General features: G+C 34.3%; 1 protein-coding gene across 2 annotated transcripts in view; it reads right to left on the minus strand.

Moving 5' to 3' along the window:
* Positions 1-1007: 1007 nt before the first annotated feature.
* Positions 1008-16936, minus strand: part of MSR1 (macrophage scavenger receptor 1) — a 63113-nt gene continuing 47184 nt past the window's right edge. For both annotated transcript variants that reach the window (XM_045535301.1, XM_045535300.1), the window contains 2 exons: positions 11264-11452; positions 1008-1256 (listed from right to left, as the gene is read on the minus strand). In XM_045535301.1, the coding sequence (XP_045391257.1) occupies positions 1123-1256; positions 11264-11452 (323 nt within the window). In that variant the 3' untranslated portion in view covers positions 1008-1122. The remainder of the gene's footprint in view (positions 1257-11263; positions 11453-16936) is intronic.

Here is a 16936-nt window from a genome sequence, read left to right on the forward strand (position 1 = left end):
ACCTCTGGTCCTCACAATCACAGCCTGAATTAGGTAGGTCACAGATAATCATTCCTACTTTACCTGCTAGGAGGCTGAGGATTAGAAGTTAAATGACTCTATAGAATGTGCTGTCAGCAAGGGGCAGACCCAGTACTGCCTGATATGCCAACCACATCACGTCGTTTCCTGACAGATTCTAGCCAGCCCTTTTCCCTGACCACACACTGCTTGCCTTGTTCATGGAGAAGGCATTTGGCAAGTAGTAATGAACTGTTTAAGTATTTATTCTCTGCAAGAATAGCATCATCCGCAGATAGAGGGTATTGTGCATTTGTGCTTTATCTCAGTGTGCTATAATTTTACTCAATGTTGATGATTAAAAGGTAACTAATTTTGTCAGTTTTATTTCAAAATCAAAAATAAAACAAATGGTGCTCTAGCATAGGAAATGCTTGTTATGTAGTCCATATGTGAACACAAGTTACATTTCAGGGCAGAGATCTTCCCCAAATATAATATAATCTGGGTACACAGACACTGGTGGGAAATTTTTTAGGATAAATTTGTTTCTCTGTGATTCCTTGACTTTCTTACTACATGCAACATGGAATGAGACTGTTTTTAAGTAGGACGTAAACTTGAGGATAGGAATATTAACATAGAAATAATTATCTAGTATTATTATAGTCTCCAGGGCCTTTTCTTTCAATTAATTTGTTACTCAGTTCTTGAGCATAAGATGGAATATCACAAACCAACCTACCTTCTAATTCAAAATTTGGGGCCCATAATCAAGAGATGATTAGCAAATTTTCTATTCCTTGGAGCTCCCTTTCTTTCTTTGCTTCCCTCCTTCTTCCCTCCCTCCCTTTCTTCCTAAATTTCAATATATTCCATTCAATATATAAATCATTATATGAGAAAATTACACTTAAAAACCTGTGGAAGTTGTAATGGTTTAAATATAGATATATAGTAAGAAGATATTCAATATATTTATTCAGTAATTTAAACAATTCTTATTCTTTAGAAAATATTCCTAATCTCTTAAATATTCATTAAACTGATTTTATGGGAAAAAATAATAAAAATAAATTTTCTGAGCAATGATTTCATAAAAGTGACTGAAAATATGGTGCATTATAAAGTGCAAGTGACTCCAGCATCTTCAGCATGTGTACAGGCTCTCACACCCCACTGTCTGATTTTACATTGTTCGATGGATGATTCTCTCCCAAAACAAAATACTTCATTCAGCCATATTGGGCCAGTACCTGCAATAATCAGATACAAATGCATTGGTAAGCACAGTTGAGTGTTTGTGTGGGATAAAGCCATTGATTCATTCACTCATTAAACAAGACAGTGTTGATCATTATCTAGATCTAAGTTCTATACTCTCTGTTAGAATTCAAAAATTAATTCCCTGTCTCAGAAAACGTTATACTCAACATGTATATTACTAAAATACAAAGCCATCAGAGGTATAACAAAGGCATGTATACAGTTCTATGGAAGCGCAGATTAAAGAGTGACTGATTTTTTTAAAGGACTTAAATTAATTTTATTATTAATCTAAAAATAAGGGAGGAAATTAGCCTTGATGATTATGGGTATATGTATTAATAATAATCTGATGATCTAAGTGTATCTGGATCTCAAAGGGTCTTAGGGTGTATTGAAGCATAAGATATATGGGAGAAAGGACGATCCAATAGCAGCATCTTCCTCCCTTCCTTAGCTTCCATTGTATTTCAATTTACATGAGCCTGTTTTACCAAATATATTATCTATTTTTAATTAAACGGACACGAATCCAATCAGCAAAGGGCTCACAAACTATCCAGGTAAGGAAACTATGGATTAAGAATATTACTAATTGCACAAGCTAACAACAAGAAAGTGACTGAGCTAATACTCTCTTTGAGCTCAACTCAGATACATTATAAGGAAAATCAATAGCTGTCAGCACTAGGCTAACTTAGCAGATATTTAACTAAATAAATAAACAAATTTCACCATCACTTATTTGATAAGGACACTATTTTATCAATGAATAAGAAAACAACTGTTTTTTGACAGGAGTCCATGCTATGAAAAGATAATTTTGAAAATAAATATTTGGAAATGTCTTTCCAATATTCTCTAGTTCTCGTTTCTTTTACCCTTAAGACTTTTGGAAACAGAATCTTTGAAAAACTTCTAAATGAATTGTTTCATCAGATTTTGTTAAATATGTAAAATTGCAAACCCCCTGATGAGCTTTCAAGAACATTTCGTGCCATCAAGAAATCAATAAGTTAGTAGTTAAATTTCAACAAACACATTTGTAAAATTGGTGGATGGTAAATAAACATCTTAATACTGTAAGCATAATAACACAGTTCTTAAATTTTGATCAATAAGATGTTGACTAGTTCTCTTTCAGTCACAAGAGATATATAAAACATATTTAGAAATAATTTCAGTAGCTGGGCATGAGATCACTTGAGCCAAGGAGTTTGAGACCAACCTGTGCAACATAAGGAGACTCCATCTTAAAAATTAAAAAAAAAAAAAAATACTTCAACTTAGAAACAGACCTCTGTGTAGTTACATGATACAGTATTAAATGAAGCCTTGTTTTTCAGAGGCCTATAAATAACAATATAATATTCTGTGAGCTCAATGAATAAAATATAACAATATGTACATGGTTAATAATGTACATAAGTATATAACAGTATGTGTAAATATAAATAAATTAGCAGATATTAGTGATTTTGTAAGTTACAGTTTGGATAACACTTGAGCTAACCTTACAAAATTGATAGAGGCTTTTCACATGTATAAAAAAAAATCATTCCTTATGTAGGTACAGCATGAAAATGCTTGATGTATTAGAACAGTTAACAGTCTCCTGGCATGTAAAACTCAAAATATATTAATGAGAGGAGGAAGACTCATTGGGAAGGTTAGGTAGAAATCTGGGGCCATATTATAAAAATACTTAAATTTTTTATTGTGAGTCACCAAAATAAATAACATCATCAGATCTATAATTTAGAAGAGTATGTCTACAGAAATGTGGAAGTTGGATTGAAGAGAAAGAATCTGTAAATCAGGACAGTTCATGGATGTCTATACAGACATTTTTTTTGAAGACTCATGTTTTTATTTGCTCTTAGAATTAGACACACTTTTTGATTTCTACATGTAAAATAAATTGGTGCATTCATTTAATTTTTGAATAATTTGTGCAATCAACAGAAATATTCAAACATGAAACAAATTATATTTTAGTTTGCATTATCAAATTAATCATGAAAAATATATTTTTTATTTACTATACTCATAATTAAATTATTTGAATTCAAACAAATGCTTCCATTACAAAAAAGCAAAGGTTTTCCTGGGCTGACCAATTAAAAGAGTAGTAATGGTAAGCTGGACAGGTCAAGTATTTTTTGAAATGTTTATAAAGAATTGACACTTTTCAACTTGGAATTTTAAGGCAGACAAAAAGGAAAGAATAAGGGAATATGATCTCAAAATCAGAAAACCTTTCGAGAGACAATTTTTGGTTCCCAAATTATTCTTCCTAAGTATGGCACATTCCCTTTTGTGTTTGTGATTGCTTATATGTGTGAGCATGTCTGTATGTGTAGGTGTGTTTGTGTATTTATATTTCCTTTTAAGTTTTAAAGTCTATGAAAACTTTTTGAAAGCTCCCAAAGGCTACTTAAAAATACAGACAAATAAAAACAATTGCACAAATAATAAAACTATTCCCATGTTAACATAGAAGGGGACCAAAGCAGTGGGAAATTTATAAGTTGCATTTCTTATATTTATTGACATTTATGAATTATTAACATATAAATAAACAGAAGTTAATTTTTGGTGAAAGCCATGGCTCTGTCATAATTTTGGGAACACAAGAATGGAGTGACTTCATGGTTTCCGGACCCAGGGGACTGTGATACTTTTGCTGTATATTTTATAGATCTAGTTAGTAGATTTAGATTTCCGCAGTGCAGAATTTTTACCACCCAGGAAAAGAGAATTAAGAGTGAGAATCCTTCCAATGGCTACAGCAGCAGGAAGGCCATTCCAACAGGGTAAGCACAAAAAAGAAATTATTTAGTTGATTAATGTGTGGACAAGTGAGCACACATTTTTAAAAACTGCAGGAAAGGAATTCATGCATGTTAGAAGACCAAGGCTGTGGTAATAATAATAAAAATTTAAACTCACTCATTTAAGAATTTACTATGTGGCAGGAAACATTCAAAGCATTTTTGATGTGTTATCCCACTGAATCCTCAAACAACCTTAAAATATTAAGTGCCATTATTGTGCCATTTACTATTGAGGAAACTGAAAATCCAAGAGAATAAGGATCTATCGTAGGTTACAGAGCATTCCCACCCTGTGTCTGCCCTGAGCCAGTACCTTAAATCAATGACTTACTGCAATCCCTTGCATGGTTAGATTCAGTCATTCAACAAACCTGCCTTGGATGTCCAATGAGTGAACAAAACCAAAATCCTTCTCTCTTGGACTGACCTCTTAGTGAGGGCTTATGTTCTAGGTAGACGAAGTAACTGAGGTCACATATACAATTAGTGACACAGCCGATCCTTGTATCTAGAACCTTGAATTCTTATTCCAGTTCTTTTTCACTGAGGACACATGAATGTGATAAATTTATGGTACCATTCGGTTAATTCTGTCTTTTGCTATGTGGAAAAGATTCAGACACAGTGAACGTATTTTGGGTTCTTGGGTATAAGACACTATTGCTAAGTTTTCACGTCTAACTTTACATTTACTTATTATAATAACCTTGAAAAATTATAGCCGTTATCTACATTTTATGGATAAATTAACTGGGACTCAGAAAGGGTGTATGACTTTCCCAAAATGACAGAGAATAGAGCCAACCAACAGAACATGATGACACTTAAAACTTAGTGATATTCATTGGCTACATAGATGCCCAAATAGAGTTACAGAAATATTTTCCAAAGATTTGTTGTTTTACTTCTACATTAATACATTCAGGACAATTGGGCCTCAGGGAAACATTTATATAATACATCTTTCCTATCTCATTCCAAATTGTTTTCTGCATTAAAAAATTAATGCAAAGATAGCATAAAATTCATAAAATTTTATCCTCGTGTAAACCTAAAAGATAAAAAACAAATTTGGTTTTATTTCTTTAGATAATAACTGTTACTCAACGATTTTTGTTGTTGCTGCTGTCATTTTTTTTTTTTTGCCTCTGAACTATTCTTTCTACATAGTAGAAAGCTATGCAAAATTGATGTGTTTATCTTAGATAGGCTTTTAGTCTCTCATCCTCTCTCTCTTCTCTCTCTCTCTTATCTACCTATTTTCCTATGCATCCATGCATCTATGATTTCCTTTACAATTTAAGGGATATAGGGAGGAAAAATTGATTGATTTTGTGTTTCTAAGAGCAGACAACAATAGGAGTGTTGTCCATGGCTTCTGGGTTTCATGATCTCGGTTTATGATGCTTGAGAGTATACCTCACAGAGGATACTATTTGTCTCTTAACCTCTTTATAGAAAAGACAGATATTGATATTTCTTTGGGAGATTTGAGTATCTTCAATATTACCAACACATTTATGGGGAAAAAAAGTAATCAGTTTTCATATATTACTCAGATAAACAGTGGTAAGATTTGAGATTAGCTGTTGAATAGATAAGAGGGTAAGCAAAAGTCACTAATGGTTAAAAGTGTCTGAATGTATTTTAATTATACTTAGTCATGGCTGGGTGACATGAATCAGTATCACTTTTAAGACTTTTATGTGGGAAGTGCTTTGTGAACAGTGTTTCCTTTGAGAAAAACATTGAGTTTCTGGATTAAAGTTGAAACTGCCATGGGAATCAGAATAGAGAATAGGTCAACGTCAACTATAGCTTGGATTCCGGTTTTGTGATTCTGGAGAAACCACTTAGTTTCTTGCAATTTTATCCTATGCAGAATAAAAGGATGGGGCTAAAATAGTTCCAAGATTTCATCTACCTTTAACATTCTAAGATTTAGGAGAAGCAATCTTTTGAGAAATGAAATTCTTAAGGATAAAGAACTTAGAAGGATGTTCTGTCTAGTGGAAAGAGTGTGATATGAGGTCAGGTTAAGTCATGAATCTTGATATTCCTCCACTATCCTCCATCAGCACCACAAGGGCTATGAAAATTTGAAAATTTGAGCAAGTTTGGTGACTTCTGCTACCCATATTTACGTTCTTTATGAAAAATTGGGGTTATAATACCTATTTCTCCCAGACATTGTGACTACTACATGAGATCATATAGTATGCACTTGACAAATAATGCTTTCCCATACTCAGTATTGTCTTTGTTATTATAAGTAACAAAACAGATATGTTATAAATTCTATGGGCTCTACATTATTTTCCATAATATTCATTATTCAAAAATTTACATTTAAAAACTTTCAACTATATACTGCAGAGAGCAGTATACAAGAATTTGAGTTCTGACCCATTGATATATTTTATTTATCTTTGAGATTATTTTTACTTCCATTAACTAAAGGATAGTTCGGAGGTGCAGAGTTATATTTTTTGACTGCCTTCTGTTTGTCCTTGCATTTTTTTGAGAATTCCACTTAGAAAATAATACCCATTGAATGTCAAAGTGGTAATACAGAAGCAAAGAATAGGCAGCTAAGAATTAAGCTGATTAAATAAGCTAAGATTTAAAAACCTCCACGACATTTTTGTTTAGAATTTTCTTTTGTTTCTGTTTTCAGGTTAGGAGCTTCAGCACTATGAACTTGGGAGAAGATGAAATAGCTGCTCCGAGATCCAGCTCTGATGTCCTGCATCAGCATCCATATAGGCTCAGATATACCTGGAACAAATTTCCTTAGGTACCACCATTTTCTGATAAAGTTCATTCAAGTTTGCTACAGGGAGACCACTGGGACAAGAGGTTGAAAATTCTGGACAGGGAGAGAAAAGTGACTCACTCTCCCTTCCCTACCCCGAGCAATGACAAGCACCAGATACCTCTCAGTGCCTCCTTAATTTAACTTGTTTTGTCTATTCAGGAAAAAGAAAGAACATTCCACTTTATGCACAAGGTGCATCCAAATGAAAGAACCTATTTAAAGGAGCATGCTTTAAGCTTTATTGCCATAAATCATTTTGCTTGCAGCTGCAAAGCTAATTGTTCTTAAAACTAACAAGGATTCTATCTGGTAAGCCAGGTTTGCTATTTTAAAATCAGAAAAGAAATAGCAGGGGTAGGAGGGAGGTGTTGTGTCTAGAAAAGTATATTCTTTCTATAATGGGGGAACCATACAGGGGATACATTTAATTTTTTTCTTTTTTGTTTCAATTTTGGTAATGATGTACAATACCAGTCTGATTCTTCTTACCCTCCTGAGAGAATAACAAATAATTAAAACTCTAATGCATGTCTCTTTTTCACTCCCCTAGACATCCGCTCGCATTTCTAAGTTTCCTTTCCTGTCTCTATTCTGCATTCAAAATTGCTTTCTCTTTTCCTTCTGAGTGAAACTGTAAATTTAAGGTGGAGGAGTGAAAAAAATGCAAAAGAGTTTAAACAGCTTTGCATAAAAAGGTTGTTCGCCATGTCTAATCCCCAATCAGTTCACAGTGTAAGCCTGTCTCTTAAAATACAACATCCAGCGAAGCAGATCATAAACTTTATTTTTCACATTTTTCTTCTTTCAAACAAATCACTTTAGTTCTGGTTTTATTTTTCCTCCCAGCTCATCTTGCTTTATTATTTTAAAATTCTTACAATCATTCTTCAGTTTGGTACTGAACTCTAGGCAGAGAGCTGAACAAAGAGCTTGGTCAATATTGAGTAGAGTGGGGAGATTATGAGAAATTCTCTGCAGTCGTCTTCTCCCCGAATACCTTTGTACAACGGGAAGTCACATTTAACTTTCTGAGCCTTGGAACATCACTATTATCACTATATAATACGAGACTGATCTGACTCTTTCAAAGAGAATGGTATATAAACTTGTCATGATATAGTTTGTATTACTGCTAGCAGTGATCTCTGTCACTGTTGAGTAACACTGTGAGTCATGTTTTGTAGTGGGCACTTTCATTGTGCTAGTTCACTTAAGATTCAAAACAAATCTGCCAGGTTGGTGGTATTATTTTCATTTTCTTACAAAGGAAATTGAAACTCTGAGACGTTAAGTACCAGAGCTAAGGTTTCAACTCATATCTTCTTAGTTATAAAACTCCTAATCTTTCCAGTTTGCTTCACTAGGTGCTATGTGAAAGGAAAACCAAAATCCTGACATACTTTCTTGTTTTATTATAATAAAACTGTGGGACAATGTGCAGAATCATCAGCTACCATAAACACACAGCCTCATTAAAAGTAAACACTCACATTAGACATGTAGTCAATTATGTTAAGAAAACCCAAGAGATTTCTCTCTGCGTAGCTAGTAAATAATTTCACCTGAGACTAAACTTTACTGTTTTATTCCTTATTTTAATAGAAAATTCTTTTGCCAGTATCCTTCCTTTCTTATCAGTTCCTTAGACCACAGATTTCTAGTGATATAAGCAGGAATGAGGAAAAACTTTCAGGAAAAGAATATTTCACTTGTGAGACTAGGCCTTGAAGTTAATGCAGTCTTAAGACAATAGTCTCCAACTGTGTGTTTCTCACCCGTGTTTGGAACTCCAGTGGAAAAATATCTTTGAAGTCCATGGCAAAGCTTCATGTTCAGAGAAGAAATAAAGCTAGGGGCAATGTCCTGTTCACATCCATACCACAGGCTGTATTTTGCCAAAGCTTATTAGTTTTCTCTGAATTAAAGTACATGCGCTACAGTTGTTGCCCTGAATTTGGTTTTTTCTTTGTAGTAGATGCAAAAGGTTTACCTCAAGACATGAGGTTATTAAACTGTACTATTGGGCTAGTTTCTTAAGGAAACAAGCTAAACACAGAGTTGTCAACTCTCTGGATAATGTAAGCAACCAAAGAATTCATCCTGATTAAAGGCATTTGAAGATATATATATTTTTTTGAACTGAGCTAGCCCACGTTGATTAAATTACCCAAATCACTGGAAAACTCTGTATTTCATTTTGTCAACAAATGCACATCCTGAGAACCCAAAGCATCCACAAGCTGTTATTTCTAAAACTGAAGAATTTTCAGGTATTTACCAGATGAGTAAGACAGCATGGAGAAGAATTGTTATGTCCCCTATTAGACCTACAACTGTCCTCTTCATAGACGTCAATAGTTACTTGAACTGTTTTATACAATTATATATTTAAAATACATAGCCTTTCATTCTGTGGACCTTCATTATCACAGAAATGGATTCTCTCCCCATAAAATATTGTGGACACTCAAATTGGCAGCTCAATCTTGCTCAACGATTAACCACATCATTGCATTCTCTAGTGACCAAGAGTTGGGGATTTTTTTTTTTTTTGGTCTTTTTCCTCTTCTCTAAAAATAATAAATAAATAAGAAAAAAAAATCTAGCTTTTGACTTTAAAAAATTTTACTTTGGGATATCAATTTTGAGGTACCAGAATGATTTCAGTTCCACACTTTTCAACCTGGAAAGAAAGTTCTGAAGATGTGGTAGAGATGGGAAATTTGGAAACTCCAAATATCTATTTGGAGCTATTTATTTCCTTTTAAGGTACAAGTTCAAAACTGGTGGCCAGGGGCTGAACCTGGGTGCAGAAACTCTGGCGTATCACCAGTCTCTAGTCTCTCTGTCTACTCTATGAAATTCAAGTGTCTTTCTGGCCTCTGAAGACCTTAGAACCTGGGGCCCCTGTTTTAACCCATCTCTTAAATCTAATATGGGAATTTGTTTAGGTAAAGGAATAAAGGAAATAATTGTGACCTTACTGTCACCCTATTCAGGTTTGTTTAGCACAATGCCTGGCATATAGTTATTACTCAATAGACCATAGCATAATATCACTAACAATATCTTTTAGGTATTTGAGAAATCCATCTTATCTTGTTCCAGTCTTCTGATGTGATGATTTGACACACTCCACTATTTTATCACTATAGATAAGATTATCTGGAAAGGCTGCTATTTTATCTCTATAATTTTATATGCATAATAGCTTCCTCTCCATTTTTGCCAGCTTGCCCATATGTATCTAGAATAATAAAACCTATGAAATCAAGAAGGTCAAATCTTTTTTTTTTTTTTTTTTTGGTCAACATTAACTTCAGAGGAACCAATTACTTATCAGATTTGAATAATAGGATAAACAAGTAGTAAATATTGACTAAAATCCTAGAGAGAGTCTGTGCACCTATGTGTGTATATATATATATATATATATGTACACATATAACTGTCATCTCTTTGTCATTCAGAGTTGAAGCATTGGTATATGTTTAATTTGTATATATTTAATTACATATAAAACTTATTATAAGATGTCAGTTTAGAAAAACAACGAGACAGTCAAAATTTCATAGGTATATGTTCAAGTAGTGTGTGCCCTGCAAATTCTCTTCCTAGCCCTTTTAATACATTCATAGAAGAGGTTACTGAGTCATCTGGGTGAAAATACACAAATGTATATGCAGCCAAAGAACTATTCAATGTTTTAGCAAATTCAAATGGAGGGGAAAGTAACCTTTCTCTTTCCTTATTTCTTGCCATGTTCCTTAAAGGAGGGTAAGCCAGAAGCAATTGCAATTGCCCCTTTCTCTTTGATGGCTTTTCACTGTCCGTTGAGAATACAGGTACTCCATCAGAGATGAGTACTGTATCTCGTTCCTGCAGGACCTCACAGGGAGGTAGAAGAGGAGGATGGCACTCTCCCCTCCAGTTCCACAGAAGGGCGAGCACAAGCGAGCACGTGGCATTCAGTGCTCAGGTGCCCACCGGACCCAGTTGTGCAAACTGAGCTACCCAGGTTGTGTCATGCCTTGTCAATAATTCACTTGTCCCTGTTGTTCTTGATCTGCCTTACCAATGACTCTATTTTCCTCTCTGTCAATATTCTCCAACTAACCAACTGAATCTACATGAAATTGAAACAGTACAGGTCGTCTTAGAGCATGCCATTTGTTTATAATATTGCCGTTTTAAAATTTGCATTTCCTAGGTAAGGCCATTTAAAAAATCCTACACAGAATTCTTTCCTCTTATCCTATATGTTCCTTTCTGTACTTGGTGCTACGTTGTTAGAGAATGCCCATGTTTCATTTTTTAAAAAATAAAATTTTCTCTAAATTACCTTGTCCAAAATAAGCTCCTTTGTGCACACTTTGAACGCCTTGGTATCCCAAACTTCTGCAGATGACCTGTCCAACACGCACTTCCCAGCGGTCATCACAAATTGTACCCCACTGGCCGTCATGGAATATCTCTACTCTACCCTCATGAGGGCCTCCACCATCAACCAGTCGAACTGTCCTAGATAGAGCTGTAAAAAAAAAAAAACCAAAAAAAAAACAAATGAGAGTTATTTATGTATATATTGTTTTATAACACTTTTTTCTTTTTTAAAAAGCATTTTAGCACATTTTTTAAAATAAGTTCAACTACTGAAATAAATAGTAAACTTTCTAGCACCACCTATTGGCAAAGAGATTAACTGCAAACATTGCATTTGTAAAAGCGGAAAAGCAAAATCCAGTCTAACATTTATGCAAGTTATATATATATGAGACAATTCAAAGTTTATATTCCAATGACTTTAAAATTTAACAGCTACAAGTTTATTAATGCCATAGATTTTTCATACTATTTATAGAAATTTATAACAGTGATTCCTCGTTTTCTTGACACTATAACACACAAACTGGAATACACAATTCAGCAAATTTCAGTGGTACAGAAGGCTGAGGAGCAGATATTTCCTAATATAGTAAATGTAAAAATAGGTGACCAAATTTCATGTCTTTTACTAAGAGAAACAAGGTAACTATAGTGACAACATTCATTTAGAAATAGCGAGAATATTCCTTGCTGTGAAACACCTGAAGTTTGTTCCAAATTTTTTTTGTGTGAAAAAAATCAAGACGTTTTTTGTGTATTTTGAGAAATGACTAAAACAATAAACCACAAAGAAAAAACGCTTTGTTTATAATTAGAAAAGTCTTTTTTTTCTGTAATGCCTAACTAATCAAAATGACCCTATGTGTCATAAAGTTTTATAAAGTCTTGATCATGCTGTAGAGAGATTTACATAACTACAAAATGGCTTTTATATTTTTCTTTTCTTTTCTTTTCTTTTTTGAGACCGAGTCTCGCTCTATTGCCCAGGCTAGAGTGAGTGCCATGGCGTCAGCCTAGCTCACAGCAACCTCAAACTCCTGGGCTCAAGCGATCCTCCTGCCTCAGCCTCCCAAGTAGCTGGGACTACAGGCGTGCACCACCATGCCAGGCTAATTTTTTCTGTATATATATTCTTAGTTGGCCAGATAATTTCTTTCTCTTTTTAGTAGAGACGGGGTCTCGCTCTTGCTCAGGCAGGTCTCGAACTCCTGACCTCGAGCGATCTACCCGCCTCAGCCTCCCAGAGTGCTAGGATTACAGGCGTGAGCCACCGCGCCCGGCCTATATTTTTAAAAACTAATACATATATTTAGAACCTAGGAAGAGCTAAATAAAAGTGTGCAATTAATATTATAAGAGAAATTTACTTGGAGTATCAAAATTATTTAAACAGCCTGAACTATTCCAGTAAGAATTTGTTAAAAAAAAAATCATTTATCTGAAAAACAGAATGAAAGGTAGAGACAGAAAATATTTTTAAAAATTTAATTAGTGATAAATAAAAATAACAATATTCTGTAATGTTCATAAAAACCATTTAATACAGTTTTATTTAAATAATCTTTTCAAATGTATGTTTGAGGAACACTATATTATAAAATAGCAAGATGTAATTGCCACAACAAGAACATCTAATGTAAAAATAGGGTTTTAGGGTAGGTCTTCAGAGCTCAATTAATTGAAGAAATATTCAATAACATTTTCCCCCCAATTCAAGTAAATTTTGTTGAAACAGTAATCCAATGACACTTAACGAAAATTGACAATTTACTGTAACAAAAACTGACTGAGCTATTCAGAGACATAAAAAGATAGCACGTTAATATATGTTATTATAACATAATTATTTTATTGAATCTTCCAAAATATAATTCAGTGCTAAATACTGAATTAGTGTAATCACACCCAAGTGCACAGCCATTCCTCACCATGCTTATTAAAGCATAAGTTAAAATATTTTAAAAAATGAAAACAATTTGTTGTTACAGTATCCAAACTTTCAATTATCTAGCAAAATACCTGGGTGACCCAATCATTCCCTGCAATTGTCTAAGAAAATGAGAAAGTATAATCCAAGAATGGATTGTGTATAGTCTTTACATAATAGAGTGATGTTGTATTAACTAGTGTCATGCCCAAATGTTTATTATTACATAAGTCAGATATATCCAAGCATAATATATTTACCTTGCATATTATGAAAAAAAACAGGCATAGTCAAACATTTGTTTGCATGAACCTGGCGATCTTATTGCCCAAACAAGTGTATGTAAGCATTCTCACTGTGCATTCTTGACCTCTTACTCCCTTACTCCCCCCAAAATATTAATAAGCCTTGCTTGTCCTGGGGCAGTGGTTCTCAAACTTTGGATTGCTGACCCCACACCTGGAGATTCTGATTTAGCAGGCCTTGAGTGGGGCCTAAATAATTTGCATTTTTAACAATTTCCCAGGTATTGGGAAATTATTATGTTGATACTGTTGGTCCAGGACCAAACTTTAAGATCCACTGACCTAGATGATTGCATTATATATTTAAAAGAGGAGGCATGTTATATGAGAAACAGATGGTGATGCTTACATTATTATTGGTCTCCTTTATTGCAAAGAGAATGGCTGAAATTTTCTTACAAATCCCCTATCCTAATGGGATTCTGAGGGGGAGGAAGTCTCTCTATTTGCATGCTTTAGGACCAACTATAACTGGGTATGCCAATCCATACCTGTCACCTGGAATATTTTTCATTTATAAATCAGCTATTGAAGGGCGATCACATTTCACTGATCCTTGACCACCTCTGAACTAATACAGAGGAAAGGTCTCTAGATAGGTCAACGGACTCATTTGAGAGTTGGCTTCACACACCACTCAATTGCTCTATCTTGGCAATGGTGAAAAGTTCATTTTGTCATCAGCCTCCATCGCAGCATTTTGTCTTTAAGACTGCAGTTGAGAATTTTCTCTGAATCTAGTTAACTCATCGTTACATGGATGTTAACAATGTCTATGGTTCCTTTGGCATCAAGCTAACATATTTATTCAGACAGATTTTCCATTTGGGAAATTTTGTATTGCATCTAAAGATTTCAGAAGAGAGTAATTTTTATATATTTTCTTCTGCATAGCTGCCTTAATTCTCCTTTTAACTTTATTAGTGTAGACTTTTTCCTGATTCAAATCAACACACATAAGCATTGATTATATGCCTTCTGAATGTTTCTATATATTAATTATTACTTTTAAATTGGCAAAACCCCCACAAAAAATAGAAACAAAAACCAAAGTAACTTAAACCAAAACAGAAATAATAATATATTTTAAGGATCATGGGATTTTCCGTGGAACCCAGGGATAAGGTTATAGTTAGATATCTAGAACAGCTGAACCAAGACTTGAATTAGCTCAGAACTCCAGCTTTTATCCAAGCTTCATGATTCTTTTTTGTTGGAAGCTGGATATCATTGCCGTCCAGTTCACATGATAAAACATGTCTGCTAACAGTTCCTAAGCTTATATTTTATAGTCTTTTTCTCAGTGACAGACTGACAGCTCTGACAGCCACCTGAGTTTATATTTTACAGTCTCTTTCTCAGTGATAGATTCTAAAATATCCAGGGAAGCCCTTCTATGGCCTAGTTTGGGCCAGAGGCCCATCTATGCACTAAACATCCTAGGCCAACAGGCAAGGTCTCTTGTATGAACACAGCATTTTTGGAGTGAGAATAGGGAGCCATTTCTTTGATGAAGCAGAGATTTGCGAAAAAAAATCTTAAGTCCACTCTATAAAAAAAATTTTCATAATTTTGGTGTATTTGTGTAATATCAATTATACTATATGTTTAGTCCTATACTCTTTTTTATATCTGTGACTCTAGAGTATAATTGAAATTAAAAATCTAGAAGTCAGATAATCTGGATTTTAGTTCTGCCTCTGACACTGTTACTGTGACATTGGTAAACCATTTAATCTCTGTGGGACCAAATTTTTTAATTGTTAAGAGAGAAGGTAATATCCGCTTTAAGTTAAATGCATTTAAACACAATTTCTCTGTGCCAGGCCAGGCACTTCCCTGGTTTCTAGGAATAATTTGGCTAAAACATATATCCTTGTTTTTAAGTTTTCTGGGGCATTATTAGAAGATATAATGCATTCTTTAAAATTGTTTACAAATATAAAGTTTTTATTTTTACATGTTTTGAAAATTTTGAGGTTTCTATTTTGCGATGAAAGCAATAGAATTGATGTATTATCTGTGATATTAATCACCTTTATACACATGCATATATATATTTACTATTAATAATTTTCCATTTAATGCCATCTTCCTCAAAGAGGAATTATTAACCTATGAAAATGAGCTTCTGCAGACAGATAAAACCTGCCCTGTGATTGCAGATATGATGTGAGTTTAGTTTGTCTTTATTATTTCCAAATATGATTTTCTATTTTTTTGGAGGGGTGAGGCCAACTGTGGCCTGTGGGCCAATTCCAGGCTGCTGTCTGTTTTGTAAATAAAGTTTTATTGGAATACAGCCATGCTCATTGGTTTATGTATTGTCTATGGCTGCTTTCAGGCTATGACAGGAGAGTTGAATAGTTGTGACAGAGAACAAATGGCATGCAAACCAAATATTTGTTATCTGGTCCTTTACAGAAAAACTTTGGCAACCCCTGGTAGAGTTACAAACACAATAGACTAGAATGATAGCGGATTTCAGTGGGGATTCTCCTGCCAATTGACTCCTGGAACACATAGAGTCATGATTTATCTCTGCTCACCTCTCCAATCTAACCCTTTGAGAAATTCTCCACCTATGCATCCTTTTACCTTTTCCTTCCAGTTATATAACTACTCACATTTTCTGAATAAGCCTCATTCTTCTTTATTTCCAGGGCTTTGGACTGTCTGCAATGTTTCCTTCTTCCTTCCCCTCCACCCTTTTTGTTTTTCCATGCTCAATCCCCATGTTTGGATAGATTACTCCTTTCAACTCCTATAGCACCATTACAAATACTACATTAAAGCCCTGTAATTTTGTTTAATCCCCCACTAGACTGAAACCCTTATGGTTATCTTTTCAGCACCTGACAGAATGTAGGTTGTCACTTAGTAGTCACTTGAAGAGTTAGGGTGTGAGTGAAGACATGAGTGGTGAACGTCTCTTGATATGTGGACTGCATTACCTAGTGAGATTAAATTAACAAATGCTTAGTATACCAAATAATAGAAGAAATATAATTTAATATTTTATAAGTCTTTAGAAGGAATATAGTTTCTTTGTGTAGAAACAGCAAGAAGAATCATGAAGGAAAGATTGATTTAACTGGCACAAACACGAGTCCTATTATGGGGAAAACCTACATGGCTGGCTACTGAGAGCCTCCCAAGGTGAGAGGATTTGGTGGGAGGGTGGAAGCCTTAGACATCACAAAACCTGATTTTGTCAGCTCCTAGAAAGGATCTATCTCTTACAGGCAGACTAATGTTAAACAGAATCTTGGGACTAAATGTCAATCCAATTTACAATGAGAAATGTAATTGCCTCAAAAACTGAATGTTTGAATCGCTTGACAAGGCCATTTTCTTCCCATGGGCAATCTGCATGGGAAGCCAACTCACAACCAGT

This window comes from Lemur catta, chromosome 22 (genome assembly GCF_020740605.2).
Source record: "Lemur catta isolate mLemCat1 chromosome 22, mLemCat1.pri, whole genome shotgun sequence".
In the NCBI taxonomy this organism is placed as follows: domain Eukaryota; kingdom Metazoa; phylum Chordata; class Mammalia; order Primates; family Lemuridae; genus Lemur; species Lemur catta.